Below are 16,537 nucleotides of genomic sequence, written 5' to 3'. Positions count from 1 at the left end.
TAGGTATATATTATTATGACGTATAGATACAGTAAAAGAAATTTTTATTTTAATTATTATATTCAGATTGCCGAGTGTAGCAATAAATAATAAGTATAATAACATCGAGGTATATACAAGGTAATTATTTAAATTACTATAATATAATATATACATATAATTTTTACCAAGAAAGTAAAAACATTGTATAATTGTAAAGCCCCGACAACCGATACGGCATGTGTAAATCAAATAACTAATAAGTATTAAACAGCTATTTTTTGTATGTTTAAAAAATATAATTCTAAACAGGTTTTAGGTACATTCTACTTGATCAGATTTTTTTTTTTGATAGCATGCATTTTTAATATACACTGCATCTGGTGATAGGTAGATAATACTACCTATAGGTACATAATATATAATAGTCAGTGGTTTCATACAGTTCTATACCTATTTTGAAAACGAGTTAAAATGTAAATGAGTCTCGGTTTTCAACTTAAAGGTTTTCTATAGTCCCATATAATTCTATCCATCTCGGCGTCTCTATTCATATTATAACACATATAGGTACATATTTAATTCAATATTTATAACTAATATAGGCGCGGTGTGTCGGGATTAGCTGACAAAAGGCAAGGACCCAGTACTCAAAATGTAATCCTATATAATATATCGTACCTATATAGGTACTATGTGCAGTATATATATAAACATTATTACTAGATACATCACTCCTTATAACTTATAATACAGACTATATTATATACACGTCATCGGTCCTCAAACTGTGCGATGTATATGGTATGTACCTGCACATGATGTAAGTACAAATAATACTCAATACTATTCTGCAGACTGCAGAGGAGGCCAGAGCTTATAAGATTAGTAAATTCCATAAAAATATAAAATAATATATTGTACCAGTAAACAACTGGTGTATGTAGTATGTGGTATGTCCAAGAAAACAGTGTATACTGTATAATTAAATTACCCATATTACTCAGTACTTTATAAATGTTTTTGAATTCTGTTTTTGGGACGTGAACTAAACTGTTAGATCATCAAACTCCCGCAGACAGAATTCTAAAATATGTATAGGGTATTAAGTAATGTAGGTGACTGAGTTATAGAGAGTAGCCAGTTTTCGCGGACTCACGGTATAAATGTATAATATACTACACTATAACAATGAAGAACAGTAAAAATTGTTCAGGTACCACGCTAATTATAGTCGCTATACATAATGATATTGTTGTGTGATATTTCTTACGACTATAAATACTATTTAAAAATAATTTTCAACCAACAATATTTAGACTTTAGTATATGATATATATTTATCTTATTCTGTACCGAAGTTTCAAAATAAAATACAGGAATACTATTTATACTTATGCAGAATGTAAATTTTCGCAACTCTACTATTAAATAAATTCGTTCTAATTCATATCAAGTGGAAAATATAGGATGTTTGTGAAATAAAATATTAACTTTAGGAACCTCTGCTACCTATTAGATACATAGAGAATTCAGTTTTATTATTCCTGTATAATATATTTTATATTTGAGTATGTCAACATTCAAGATGGATATTTCCAGTTTCTGTACAATAAAATATGTATATAATAGAATTCAATCCGATCACAATCTAATATAATATAATTGGTTTTGGGTAGGTCTAGTTCCACATTGGTTTGGAAAAAAAAATGTTTCTTGTGAGATGAATTTTATATTATACTTCGAGTTATTTTATATTATGTTTAGGTACCTATTATAATAGGTATGCGATGTCGCTATATGTATAATATAGTACAATATATATTAAAAGTAAGTAGGTTCATACCTACTTTACAAAACGCAAACAAATATAATATACATATTATTAAGTATATTATGTATTATTATACGTTATTATCTTAACATTATAATATTATATAATATATTAATATACAATAAACAGTGGCGTACGCAGGAGTAGGGTTCTAGGGTTCTGACCCCCACCCCCCTGAAATTTCTTTTTTCTATAAAAAAATCTTATTTAACACCATTTTGATACACGCAGATCAATTGTTGGTCATTTTAATAGATATAAAATAAATTGTTGAGTATGACAAAGACATCGATAATCATAGTTCCTGTTTTTTTTTTTTTGGCTGATTTAGAACATTACTAATAAACGTCTGCCATAATCGATGGCATCATCGTCCATCAATTATTACCACGTTTATTACGGCCCGAGGAAGCTCTATAAGCTGATGACCTGGTTAAACACTGTAATGTAGACTAAATTTGAGATCATAACTATAATTAGTTATATAAAAACTGTTAAGTAAAAAATAATGCAAGTTATTTACTCTGATGAAACCCTAACCGAACTAAAATCCTGCGTACGCTACTGATAATAAAGCAAATCGTATGGATCATAATTCATAAATGGTTATAACTTATACAATTAATCGTAACGGTTTTATTATTAGTTTTATGAAAATATTAGATTAAGAATCAACAAATTTGAAGGCAAATAGGTATACATAATATATAGATAATATAGCTAGGTGCCTCATAGTTTATGAACATCGAAAACCGGTTTAATTAAAAACAAAGTGCATCTTCATATTTTTTTTTTTAAATAATCGATAAATTACTTTTAAGAGAAAACACTGCAGTAACGAAAAATTACCGAAAAAAGAAGAAACTTGTTCACGTATTGAACATTTTTTTTACCATTGTACACTCGAAAACTTGTTATAAATGTTTATTACATTATTATTTTTAAATTGCATTGCAGTTTATGTTTGTATTTGAAATGTACATCATTTAGAATTTTCAAAAACGTTAGAATTGAGTTCTGACTACCTACCTAATGAGTTTATTTATTATATAGTAGAGTATATCTATATATATTACGTATATTAAAAGTAATAGATACTGATGAGTGATGAACAATGGCTGGGCATGGGACTTATAGGTAATCGATTAACGTTTAACCCGCGTTTTAAGATATTAATATAAGCCGTTTTTAAGATAAATAAAATAAAATAAAATACTAGTATGGATAGTGTATACCGCCGCCATACGGTATACCTATGTTGCTTAATACTAATTTAAAACTATTTACAAATGGTCTTTATTTTTCTAGTGCAGCTCTTAACAGGAATTTAAGTATATTCTGTAAAAAAGTAAATAAGCAGTGACTATAATTGACTAACCAACTGTAAATTAAGATTGCCTTCAAAAAGATAAAAAATACCATACAAAACAACTATAATATGAAGATTTTAATGTTCTAAATATCAAAAACTCATGTTTGAAATCAGCAGTACTTTTTTAAAACAAACATAATGTCATCCTATCACCCCTATGTCATGGTGTTGATATCAGGTATCAGGTATGCCGGTACCTATTGTTTTTACAATGATGTATTGATGTATTTCTTATTTTTTTTGTGTCGGAAGACACTTTTTCAAGTAGAAAAAATGCTACAATCATTGACTTTGAGAGAGGTTTCTGGTAGTTAATTGAATCTAGTTAGTTTTTTGCAGAAATTATTAAAATATTCAGGAAAAACGACAAAGTGATACATAATACAAAAATGTGTTAAAATTGTAATATGATTATTAAAATAATTGTTTGGTGATTATCAAAAAGCTAGACCGTCACCACTCGTAATCGTTTTTTATTGAGAACAACACCGTGGTGTTATAATTTACGACTATCTTTAAAGTTTAAACTATCTGTTGTGCACTTGTTCTACTCGTAATATTATAATAATAATATTCAAAATATAATCTATATAATTATATATTTATATAAATTTAATTATAATCTCAATGTATTATTTGAATACAATTATTTCTACCATTAATATATTTATATTCCTACAAATATAATATTTATAATATTTTGCTTACCACTTCGCCCAACGTTGCCACTTATATTCTTCTGAATTACATCTCGTATATTCAAATCTTTATAATCCATATTTAGGGATTAGAAATTGGGGTATGTTTGATTACACATTCAACCAATATCTCGTCTTGCTCCTTATTAAACTTGACCATTGCAGAACTCATGTTTGAATGACCGATATTAACGATATTATTATAAATGAGAACATTGCATAATTGTATTGTATTATTAATTATTATAAAAACAACAAGTCTATCACGACATGAACGCGACTTGACTGCTCGAAGACCAGTCAGCTCACATTCGCGCTGCGAATAAACTTACATCGCCGACCGCGATTGCGCAGGGGAAACCAACGCTATTTAATTTACATGTTTGTACCAGTAGTTGCGTGATCTCGATCGCACAAGGGAAACCGGACCTTTACACGTGAATCCCGGGCGGTGACAATGTATTAGAAATTGCCTAAGCGTTGCTCCTTTAATAAAAGCAATAGAGAGGCGGCCCCTTAAACACTGCAGCAGTAGACAGTAACCTATACTCAATGATGAGATACACTCGCGACACTAATATACTGTACAGCAGATCGATTAATTATTTCGTAATTCATGTTACCTGTGATTAAAAATTATAATAATAATATATTTTGTAAATAACTCAAAAATGTAAAGTGTTTAGAATAATAATATTGTTTGCAAGGTGTGCATCTACACTCCTCGGCGTGCGCCTGTCTACGAAAATATAATACTCTACAATATATTATATAGCATTATATTATTCTTAATTCCCTATAATAAAATTCAGAGATTACCACAACTAAGTACCTACTAACATTTACCAGTATTTGCGAATGACTGCGTTTACTGTCAACATTTACTTGTAGTGAATGCTAAGCATACAGAGCATTTAAGCATTAACTTTAAACAATATGTGAGTCAAAACTCCCCAATGATTTTGGTGTTTGTCAACATTTACCCATGACTGTCAGAATTCAGCTACCGTTGTCCGTAGACATTCACAGTAAAATGCATTGAAACATCTTGAAACCATATTAGGTAATTTAATCTTTTTTAAATTGCCTACACTTAACGCCTTAACTACTCGCAATCATTATAAATTAGTGTATTTTAGACTTTCAGAGTATAATAAGCTATACTTATTTGTTATATGCGTTTCGGTAGGTACCCATTGCATTTTTAGATATTTGATTTAGATTTTTTTTTGTGTCAAATCTGGCAATAAAAAACGAACACGGAACAATCATAATATATTGATCTCGGGCAATTAATATTTAATTTAATGCTCCAATAAAACTAAAAATTTGAACACAAATTCATCATCTAAATCATGTTTAAGAAGACGCCACACCCGTTGTGTTGTCTTCGTCTTATAAGTGCGTATAACAGCAAATGTTACGCTCAGCAGAACACATGTAGGTCCGTTTGCTTAACAATTAAAGTGAATTGACCTATAATCAAATTTAGAAGTAAGAATATTATCTAGTAAACTTCGTTGGGTTTTTTATATTTTGATTTTAAACCAAGTTTTAAAATTGTAAATTGTTTGTGCCTTTTAAAATACTTATAACTTGTTTTACAATTAAAATATGAAAAAAAAACCCAAAGAGGTTCACTAGATATTATTCTTACTTCTAAATTTGATAATAGGTCAATTCACTAATAAATCATAAATGTATGTAACAACTATGACCAATTTGATAGGTTGTCAAAAATCGAACTTTAAAGTTTAAATGCATATAAAAAAAAAACTGTACCTATGTATATTTTTAATATTTTTTAACTGCTATCGTAACAATATATCAGAAGCCTTGTATTAAATTTTCACGCTTTTTGACCCAACGAATACAATTTTATTGACATTTATAGAAAAAAAACTAAAAAATTGGACACTAAAAATATCCATAAATACCTCAAACAAAGTGAAAATATTTTGAAAATCTTAAAGTGTGTCGAAAATGCTAATCTAAACATTCAGTAATAATTTCATGTATCTACATTCTACAGTTATAAGTTTTTGAATAACAAAAAAATAAGAAAATTGTTGTATCAGAATTTGTTAATTTACGGATGAATATATCCAATATCTAACTTCAAAGTTCAAGCGCTCGTAAAAATTAAATTTGACTTTCAGGTAAGTTATTTTATGTTAAATGTTGGAAAACTTAAGGAGAATCTTGTACATTTTCAAAAGTTAAATATAAATAGAAACATTTTTATGAATTTATAATTCGAAATAATTTGCCAATTTTCTTAATCTTAATGAATTTTATCAAACACTCATAAAAAATTAATGAGTATTAACGTTCAACTTTTATTTAATTTCCTTGAAAAAAAAACGTATGAGGAAAGTTGTATAATACTTTCAAGCTTTTTGACCGAGAGTAAAATATTTTATCGACAATCATAAGAAAAATAACTAATAAAATTTATGGGTGACATAATTTACTACTTACCTATACAGTGGAACCTCAATTATCCGGGGTAATGATGGGGAGGGGGTCACACGGATAAATGAAAATCACGGTTAATCGAGACTTTTTATAATAATGAAACTTTTTTTTAATTTTAATTAGAAATACATAGGTACAATTTTATAATAATGAAATTTTAAAAATTTGATTAAATTATAATTAGAAATATGTATACATACATAATATACATACAATAATTTTATACAACAAGTTATTAGGGCTTAAAATATGAAGTTATCAGTCTTTGTTTTTTTTGGTTTGAAAATATAATTTTCCTTACTTCACTTCTAATTTTTCTTAAGCCAATAATGTCATGGAAGTCAAAATCGATGTACAATATTGCTTATCTTCATATTATTATCGTCAAAAATGTCATTAATATAATTGTCGATATCGTGTATTATGTAATATAAAATTTTAAATTTTTGGAAGAGTGAGCACGGTTAATCGCAAACACGGATAATCGAGTCACGGATAATCGAGGTTCTACTGTAGTCAGAAAAAAACGAGTTTTAAAGATTGAGTATTATTCATTTGTAGCATTAAAATTTGTTTAAAAGTAACTATAAATTTCATAAAACAAAGGGAATATTAATAATTTGAGTATATTTAATTTGATTGTATTATAAAAATATCCCATTAGATTAATGTTCCCAATCAATTATATTCCAATTAATTTATTAAAATAATTATATTCTAGTATTTAAACCATGAATTACATTTTAATTGGAATAGTATTTATTAAGAACAATTTTTATTTTTCAATTAAAGAAATATTCATATTATTATGAATACACTTCATACGCTCGAAATTATGCCTGTTTTTCATTAAAACTATAGTAATTTTTCTTTAAAAATGGTACATTTTTTTCTGAGTCTATATTATTATAATACGTTTTCGAATATTTTGAGAATATTATTTTCAATACTTGTATTTTTATTTTAAATATTAATACCTAATCTTCATAATTTATATTAATTTATGTATAATATACACACATTACACAGAAATACTAAAACATTTATAATTTAGTAATTACATGTTAAACTATTATCGGATATTCGGATTATTCTTGTTTATAGGTTAACTACTAAATTATATGTTTTTAATCAATAATGGCCACTAGCCATAATTGCTTTGGTGTCATTGAATACTGAATAGGTCACCGTATTACTGTAATACTATTATGATTAATGTATTATAATATAGATGTGTTCAATTTGGATAGGTAGGTACCTACAATAATAAATCATTGCACACGAAAAACAATTTGAGCAGAGATGGATCATCAACCTATATATTAATATTACTAAGCATATTTTATCATATATAATAGGTAGATAGGTACTTCCCTATTTTAATATTTATATTTGGTAGGTAAGTATTGCTAAATTATTATATAATAATTTATTTTACTATTAGTTATTAGTTATTACCCACTTATAAATATTATAATATAAAATATTAATACAATATAGCTTAAAATTAATCTAAATATATTTTGAAAATATCATTGAGTACCTACCTACCTATAGTAGAATAAAATAATATACGTTAACATTTCAAGTCCCCGTGAGTATTTTAGAATTACAACAAGATAACTAAAATCGTTGGATGACACATTATCGTACTTTTACGTAAAGCTATTCATGTAGGTCGTATTCATATTAATAAATATTGGTGGAATAAGACACAACTTTTAGATTCTGAGCGGAGCGAGGAATGTAATGGTTTTACAATGATGTTTATTTCTTTTTTATTCTATAAACACTTTTTCTCCCTCTAAACTTGCTCAAAAGTATCAAGTATAGCATTTTTTCTGAAAGGTAATTTTCTTGAGTTGGTACTTTAAAGAGGTCATTTTTCGATTTTCGAAACGCTACTCGAAATAAAAGCGGTAAAGGAGAAAACGTACGATTTCACGATTTTATAATATTAATTAATAATTACGGACGACGTTTTCTACCAGAAATATTGCTTCAAATGAAAAATGACAATAGATATTTTTTGTTGTATTTTGAATTTTGTTACTTACGGTTTAAAGTTCGGAAAATTTTAGCCATTTTTGAGCTATTAATAGACATTTCATTTTGGGAGTTTTTTGTTGTAATTCGGTTAAAAACATTCGTAAAAACTTGAAATTGTTGGGTTGTTTACTTATATTAGCCTTACCTAGACATGGTAAAATTTTCAAAACATTTGAGTGACTTATGAGCTTTTTCTTTTCTTTTATATTTTTTTTTATTTTTATGATATTTCCTAATTATAAATTACCTATTTATATAAATCGTTCTTAAGCTGTTCTTAAAACGCTTTATTTATCACCATTCACAATTTCACCATAGAAACAAATAAAATTAAATAAAAAAGATTCCCTCGTCCGCTCAGAATCGATTTTTATCGAATGCAATCATTGCATTCAAATCGAATACAGTAAAATTACACTATCCTGTTCGAGGCCCGAAGGGACGATGGACAAACATCCACCACCGATATGCGCTGACCTACTTTTTTATAATTATTTTGAGTAGGTACAACATATTATATAAGTGTTATATTATGTATTACAATTTTAAACCTTAGGTGTGAATATCTAAAAATGTTTGTACATTTTCAACTACAAATTAATTTGAAAATGTTCACGATTTTGACGAATTTCTTACCTACTTTGAGCGCTCATAAAAATTTATTGTAGATTTCCAATCAACTTTAATTTTCAATTCCAGTATAAACATACGAGGAACTTCGTATTGGTAGTCGTACACTCGTACCTATATCAATAGAATGTATTTACCAGCTATTCACATTTTAAATGTAAGCTTTGTTAAACCTCCATAAGACATAACCACGAACGTGTCCACAACGGCAGTATTCGAAGAAATAGCCGGCCAACGCAATACGAATGGGTACCGGGGAAGTAGTGTCGTCGTTACTCGTTTTCCGCCGTCCGGAGTAAACGAATAATATCATTGCGACATTGCGTCGTCGATCCGCGGCCCGCTCCGGCAGTATCGCATTGTTCAGATTTGTTCTGTGGCGGTACGCAATCCGCAGAATCGATAATAATATTATTATTACATCTTTACATCCATGATAGACGTCTTTACAGTAACTGTTTACAACTGTTGTAGTTTCTACGATTCCACCGCGTCGTCGTATCACAGAATACGCACAATAACGCTTATCAATATCGACCGACTTTATACATTTTGTTTTATCAATTATTGTTGGCGGAACGCATATTATTAATAATTAATATTACTACCTATTTAGTATTTACTTTTATTTTATAATTGTTGTGCTAGTGATTATAACATTTTAATCAATTTTCTATTACAACATTTACGTTTACGCGGCGTAGAGAAGTTTATAATTTTTAATACTTATCAATTAATCGTTTTTTTAATGTCAATCGTTCGTTTGTCGGCGGTGGCGGCCAGATGACGGCTTTATCGTTGAACGGTTGATTTGGTGTAGACGACGATGGTCCGACGACGCTAGACGAATGTCGACATAATTATTGTAATGGTGTCGATGTCGCCAACGGTCTATACGAACCGCCGGGGATAAAAACAAACGGGACTTAGGTACCTGGTCGAGAATCTAATTGTTTTGGCACACGACTGCCGTTCACATTGCACGCCCTAGTGCCCTACGCAAACACGTCCAAGAAGGCGATATTCAACGATTTATAAATGACATGCAGTTACAAAATAATACAAAATAACCAATGGATTTCATTAGACGGACATCATTATTGTTCGTATTATCGTTATTACTCGTCAAGCAATCAACACAAGTCAATAGTAAGTACCAATTACTGTCCTTAGTAAAAATTGGTTGCATACAATTTTTAACAATTCATTATCGAATAAATAAGTTTGATTGAACACAAAGATTATTGCTGAAAACATTTTTATTTCCAACTATGTACCTCATTACCTCTAAGATTCCATAGGTAATGTAATGATAATTCTTAATTGACTTTATTAGTAATCAACTTAATTTCATTTCATTAAATAGGTACTTGATAAAAAAATAATTTTTAAATTTCCTAGACGTCTAATAAATGTATAAGTACCTAAGTAGGTACTTACAAATTGAAGAATTTTCAAGTATTTTTTTGTTTCTTAATCATTTTAAATACCTATATATAAAAAGTAGTTTCAATATGTTTTGAGTGTAGGTACAAATAAAAAGTGTACAATGTATGTATGTACTTCTTGGTCCTACAGAATTTATAAAATGTGAAGGTTTTGAGCTGTAAAGCTCTCATAAAAGTGTGATGCCCTTAGCTCCTCCCCCAGTCACACTGGCTTATGAGTTTTCATATAATTTAACAATATTTATAAGTATGCTTAGGATTATTATGTATTATACTATTGTAGTCCACATACTCTGAATATAATAGAAAATTAGAAAAATAAGATATATACAATGTTTATTAATTTTTGATAAATATTAAACTATAGGATATGCCTACTTAGTTATCTTAATATTATAATTTTATTTAATAATTCATTTTTCAAATTGTAACTGTATGAATAAACATAGGCTAATGTGTTACGAGTAAGTTAAATATTTTGACAGCCAAAATGTGAAATTAATTGACACAATGCTAACATATAAACGTTACAATATCTGAGCATTAAGTTAATATCTATTTAAATATTAAATTAATTGATGATTTGGTTTTTTTTAGATCCTCCTAGTGGATATTGTGCTCAGTATAATGGGAAGATATGTAGAAAATATTTAAATGCTTCAATTCTAATATGGTTTAACAACACTTTGACAAATGAAGGAAGTGAACAAAATGAAATAATCACTACTGGTCTATGGGAAGAAATGTTGCCCAGCTTTTCAAAAACATGTAGACCAGCAGCGGAAGTACTTATCTTTCTAAGTTCCTTAAGGTTTAATATTTAGTTTAGGTTTATATTAATTTCTTTATCTTAATTTTTTAGAAACTTCTATGTTTATATGCATTTCCTCATTGTCATCAAGATACATCTTATTTTCCACTTTGTTATGAAGATTGTATTGCAGTACGAGAATTATTTTGTTATAAAGAATGGGCATTGATTGAAGCAAATAAACAAAGAGGAATTTTTTATAAATCTAAAGGACATTTTTCTTTACCACTTTGTGAGAACCTACCACATAACTCACAGAATGGTAAACCTGTATGCTCACATGCCATGCTCACAGAGCTAAAACAAGATGAAATAACAAGTAAATTTTAGTATTTTATATTAAAAGAATGTAATTATTAGTATTTTAAATTAAAATAATATATTAGGTATTTTATTTTTTATTATATTATGAAAAAAAAAATAATAATAATGTACCTATTCATAAACTACAATTATTAAATTCTGAGAGAATAAATGAGATCAGTGTATGTTACAAAAATTAAATTGGATGACGGAGTGGCCAAGCGGACTAAGGCTTCGGTTGCGACGCACACCAACGCCGGTTCAATACCTCGGCCATGGGCGGCATTTTTCTTCGGGCAAGTCACGGTGTCCGGAGAACAAGTGTCGCCATCCCCCATCCGGGCATGGCAGATACCTACAGGTGCCCAAATCAAAAATTCTGCCTAAACAAACACGTGTTCCTCCCCTACCACCAAAAAACCTACAAACAAAACAAAAATAGCTAATGGCCTTAGTTGCCGAGCTCAAGCTCAATAAAAAAAAAAAAAATTAAAAATTAAATTGTTCAAGAGAGACAGATACGCCAATTAATCTCATTGATAGGTCTTCAATTAATCAATTTATATAATATTAGTTTTACAATAATAAAATTAATAAACATTTTTTGTCTCTCTTCGCGTTTTTGAGGAGAAAAAATTATTTAAGATTTAACTGGCAAATTAGATCTTTGGTATAACCCGTCCAGTTAATCTTGGCCATCGGCTGACTTCACAGTTACCAACACAATTGGTATTACTTTGCATTATAAGATAGTAATTGTAACGAAATCGATGGCAAAGATTAACTGAACAGGTTATACTTTGGGGATCGTATCTTTAAAAGTAGTTAATTCCCCATACTTTTCAAAATAATTACTAACACATGACATAATTAAATTATTTTTGAAATATTTTGGCACTTCCTTATTTAAAGATATTTGAAATTTTGTCTGAAGTTTTTTTTTCTGATTTATGGTGATACACAATTATATTATTTTGTACTAATATTAAAAATGTTTTTTTTTTTTAATTTGCTCTAGAATATTACTTTATGAAATCTTATTTCTAAAAGAGGTTAAAATAAATGTATAGTAAATAAATAATTATAAGAGGTGGTTTTACTCTCTTTGTCTAACGTATATTCAACATAGAAATTTAGACATGTTGTATATCCAACATACTAATTGATATAGTGAAGCAATAAGAACCATGAAAACAGGATTGAAGTTATCGTAAGATCTTCTTGAGGTTGTCTCTTATATTTTTGGTTTTAACTTCCTCAAAAATTAAATATAAGATTTACTTTAATTCAAACTTTTTTAGAAGTTAGAGGAATAAAACCAAAGATGAGGAAAAGTCGGAATCTCAAATAGGTTTAACAATAATTCAAATAAGTTTACAGAATTTATGAAATCAACTAGTACATTAAATATACAATGCCTGAAAATTTCTATGTTGCTTGTGTGTTAGATAAAGCCAGAAAATCACTGCTTTCAATCCTCTTAATTAATGTACCTATTTTATCATTTTCGTTCGAAAATTTAATTCACACATTTCTTTTTTACAGTTTTACTATAGAATCATATTTGATTATTTTCAAAATGTTAAGAGAATTAATTAATTTTTTAGTTGATTGTATTCGTGGCAATGGTCGTTTCTATCAAGGATATATTAATGTAACTAAATCGGGTTTGGCATGTCAAAGATGGGATTCAAAAGTTCCGCATGAATTTGTAAGACCACCAAATGTATTTCCTGAAGTTCAGAATTCTGAAAATTATTGCCGAAATGCTGGAGGGGAAGTATCTTCTCCGTGGTGTTATACTATGGATCCTGATGTGAGATGGCAAAAATGTGATGTACCCCTTTGTGGTAAGACCTTGATTATTGTCTAGCTATAATATAAGTGTTGTAGTCTTTATTATTTTATTTATTTATTCTCATAATTATAGATAAAAATGAAACTGAAATAGTGGAAACAAAACTTGATATCATTAATAATGACACGGCTATAAATACCATTACAATGATCTTAAACCATATTGAAACTTTTATTGATCAAACATCAACAACACATCTGCACATATTTCTTGTAATTGTTGGAGTTCTGATACTTTTAGTATCAGTTTTAATATTAGTGTTGTGCAACAAGTTGTTGTCTAATAAAACTTCATATAGATCTACACAAACTCGAGTAAATATATATGGTTATATTTTATATAATAATCTACTATATTGTTATATTATTAAACTTTTAATGACATTGCACAATATTGATTATAGGAAGTTGATATAGATTTAGATAAATTACCAAGTAATTCTGCATATCATCAATATGGAATGTGTTCAAATCCAAAATTAGAAAAACTTGAATTTCCCAGAAACAATATAATATATGTAAAAGACTTGGGCCAAGGAGCATTTGGGCGTGTATTCCAGGTGAGATAAAAAGTAAATGTTTTTGAATACCTATTGATTTTATTAATTTTTTATAATTCCTAGGCCAAAGCACCTGGTCTGCTAAAAGACGAAGAATTTACATTGGTCGCTGTAAAAATGTTAAAAGATGAAGCTTCAAACGATCTACAAGTTGATTTTGAACGAGAAGCTTGCCTATTGTCAGAATTTGATCATCCTAACATTGTTAAGTTATTGGGTGTTTGTGCTTTAGGTAAACCAATGTGTTTACTTTTTGAATACATGGGCCGTGGCGACTTAAATGAATTTCTTCGTTCATGTGCACCTAGCAATTACATTGTACATTCAGCTGAAGCTAGGGGTGATGTTTTTCGTGATTTAAATCTTACAAACTTGGATATGTTGAAAATAGCTCAACAGATTGCTTCTGGTATGGTTTACCTATCTGACAGAAAATTTGTGCACAGAGATTTAGCAACCAGAAATTGTTTGATCGATGACACAATGACAGTAAAAATAGCAGATTTTGGGCTTTCACAGAAAATGTATTTACAAGACTATTACAAAGGTGATGAACATGATGCCATACCTGTTCGATGGATGCCTTTAGAGAGCATTCTTTACAATAAATATACAGTTGAATCAGATGTCTGGGCATTTGGTGTGTGTCTTTGGGAGATTTTTTCTTTTGCTCTTCAACCGTATTATGGCATGACACACGAAGAAGTCGTTAAATTCATCAAAGATGGCAACGTTATGAATTGTCCTGAAAATACTCCAAAATTGGCATATGAGCTTATGAAACAATGCTGGAGTCGAAAACCTGATTCACGTCCTACTTTCCGTACAATTTATCAAACTTTAGAAAATGTTCGACAAGAAGTTGTTTGCCGTATGAATGGTGGTCTGCCTTCACATGCCCATTTATGATTTATTGAAATGTTTATACAATAATATGTGGAAAACAATTATTCAGCTATGTTGTATTTTATATCATTGTCTTATTTTGTAACAATTTACATCTTGTATACATATTATATTAAACAATCAAAATGTTTAATTTACTTCCTCAATGACAATAATTTTGTTTATATCATTGATAAAATCATTTTTTAAGACTGTTTTAGTAGAATAGTATTTTATTTTTGCTGATTTATTTCCTCTAAGCACTTAATTTTATTTCATAAATAGAAAGTTTTACACAAACAATATTATTTGACGTTTATTTTAAATTTTTTTACTTACCACATAATATATTAATATATTATATTTTCTTAAATATTTTTTAATACTTAACAATAATATTGTAAATTAATTTTAATTCAGGAAGTAAGTTTGCCAAAAATAATGTTTGATTGTTGGCAACAATCTGATTTTTACTATTAACTCTTGATAATCTGTACAATTTAAAATATTTTTGTTTTAGTTAATATCTGTACTCTGTAGGCGTATACTAGTCGTTCTTTTACTATGTATTATCTATCTAATAATCGTGTCATGTGTTTTTGTCATATTGATTGACAAAATGAAATTAGTTAAGAAATTAACTTAGCTTTGAATCTTACAATATTAAATTATTTGTTTTTTAATTAATTATTATCTTATTTTGTGTGAAAATAATAAGTGACATAAGTAATACTGTAATTATTTTATATGTAAATAAAACATTGATTTTATTTTAAATACTTCAACGCACATTTTTAAATTTTATCATAAATATATATTATATTATAATGATACTATTGTTTAACGCTACGACAACTATAAAATATGAATTAAGTATTAAAAGTTGAAACAACTCAATTTAATTACATGTAATAAAATACATATATAAACAAACACAAACTTAAGTACCTATATACTCTGTTCAGAATGGGACCGGACCTCGGCGGCGACCAGTTTTCGTTCGCGACGGTCAGGCGCCTCCACTACCATAGATCACGTGTTAGGCCGAGCCGAAGAAATAAGCCACGCCCATGCGCACAACTTGGCCACCGAAGTCCGGTCTCATTTTGAACCGAGTATATAACAGATGTATAAAATATGGAATCAGCTATCACTTGTATTGCTTTCTTCAGTTAATTTTATTTGGTTGTTGTACAATTCATTGTATTTGAAACCTAATTTTATAGAAATGTGATTATTGAAACACATACAATTATGTATTTATGTACATACAATAAAGTAAAAGTTTTGCTAAATATTTTTTCTTTTATCTATCGTAATACACAATTGTTCATAACTTTAAATATTACTGTCCAACAATTATATTAGTTAAAAAAAACGATTCTGAGCAGTTAGCGTAGTCCTAATAATATTATCATTTTTTATTTGTTACTTTTCATTTTATATATACCTGTACAATTTACATGTTTATTTTAATTAATAGATAAGTCAAATGTAAATTTGATTAAATTAAAACTTAATTTTTTTAGGTTTTTGGTGTAGTTCTAAAATAAATGATTATCATCGAATGATTAGATTAGCATTTTCTATACGCTATACATTTTAAAAATATTTTCACTTAGTTTGAGGTGTT

General features: G+C 28.3%; 1 protein-coding gene across 1 annotated transcript; it reads left to right on the top strand.

The window, feature by feature from the left end:
• Positions 1 to 9,384: 9,384 nt before the first annotated feature.
• On the top strand, positions 9,385 to 16,199 carry LOC132934221 (tyrosine-protein kinase transmembrane receptor Ror2-like). Its single transcript, XM_061000498.1, has 7 exons — positions 9,385 to 10,189; positions 11,086 to 11,273; positions 11,351 to 11,618; positions 13,210 to 13,452; positions 13,533 to 13,774; positions 13,864 to 14,019; positions 14,083 to 16,199. The coding sequence occupies exons 1-7, from the start codon at positions 10,114 to 10,116 to the stop codon at positions 14,926 to 14,928; spliced, it is 2,019 nt and encodes a 672-aa protein (XP_060856481.1). The 5' UTR covers positions 9,385 to 10,113; the 3' UTR covers positions 14,929 to 16,199.
• Positions 16,200 to 16,537: the final 338 nt, after the last annotated feature.

This window comes from Metopolophium dirhodum, chromosome 1 (assembly GCF_019925205.1).
Source record: "Metopolophium dirhodum isolate CAU chromosome 1, ASM1992520v1, whole genome shotgun sequence".
NCBI classification, from domain to species: domain Eukaryota; kingdom Metazoa; phylum Arthropoda; class Insecta; order Hemiptera; family Aphididae; genus Metopolophium; species Metopolophium dirhodum.
Note: the sequence above shows the minus strand (reverse complement) of the source record. Positions and strands in the feature narration are given on the sequence as shown.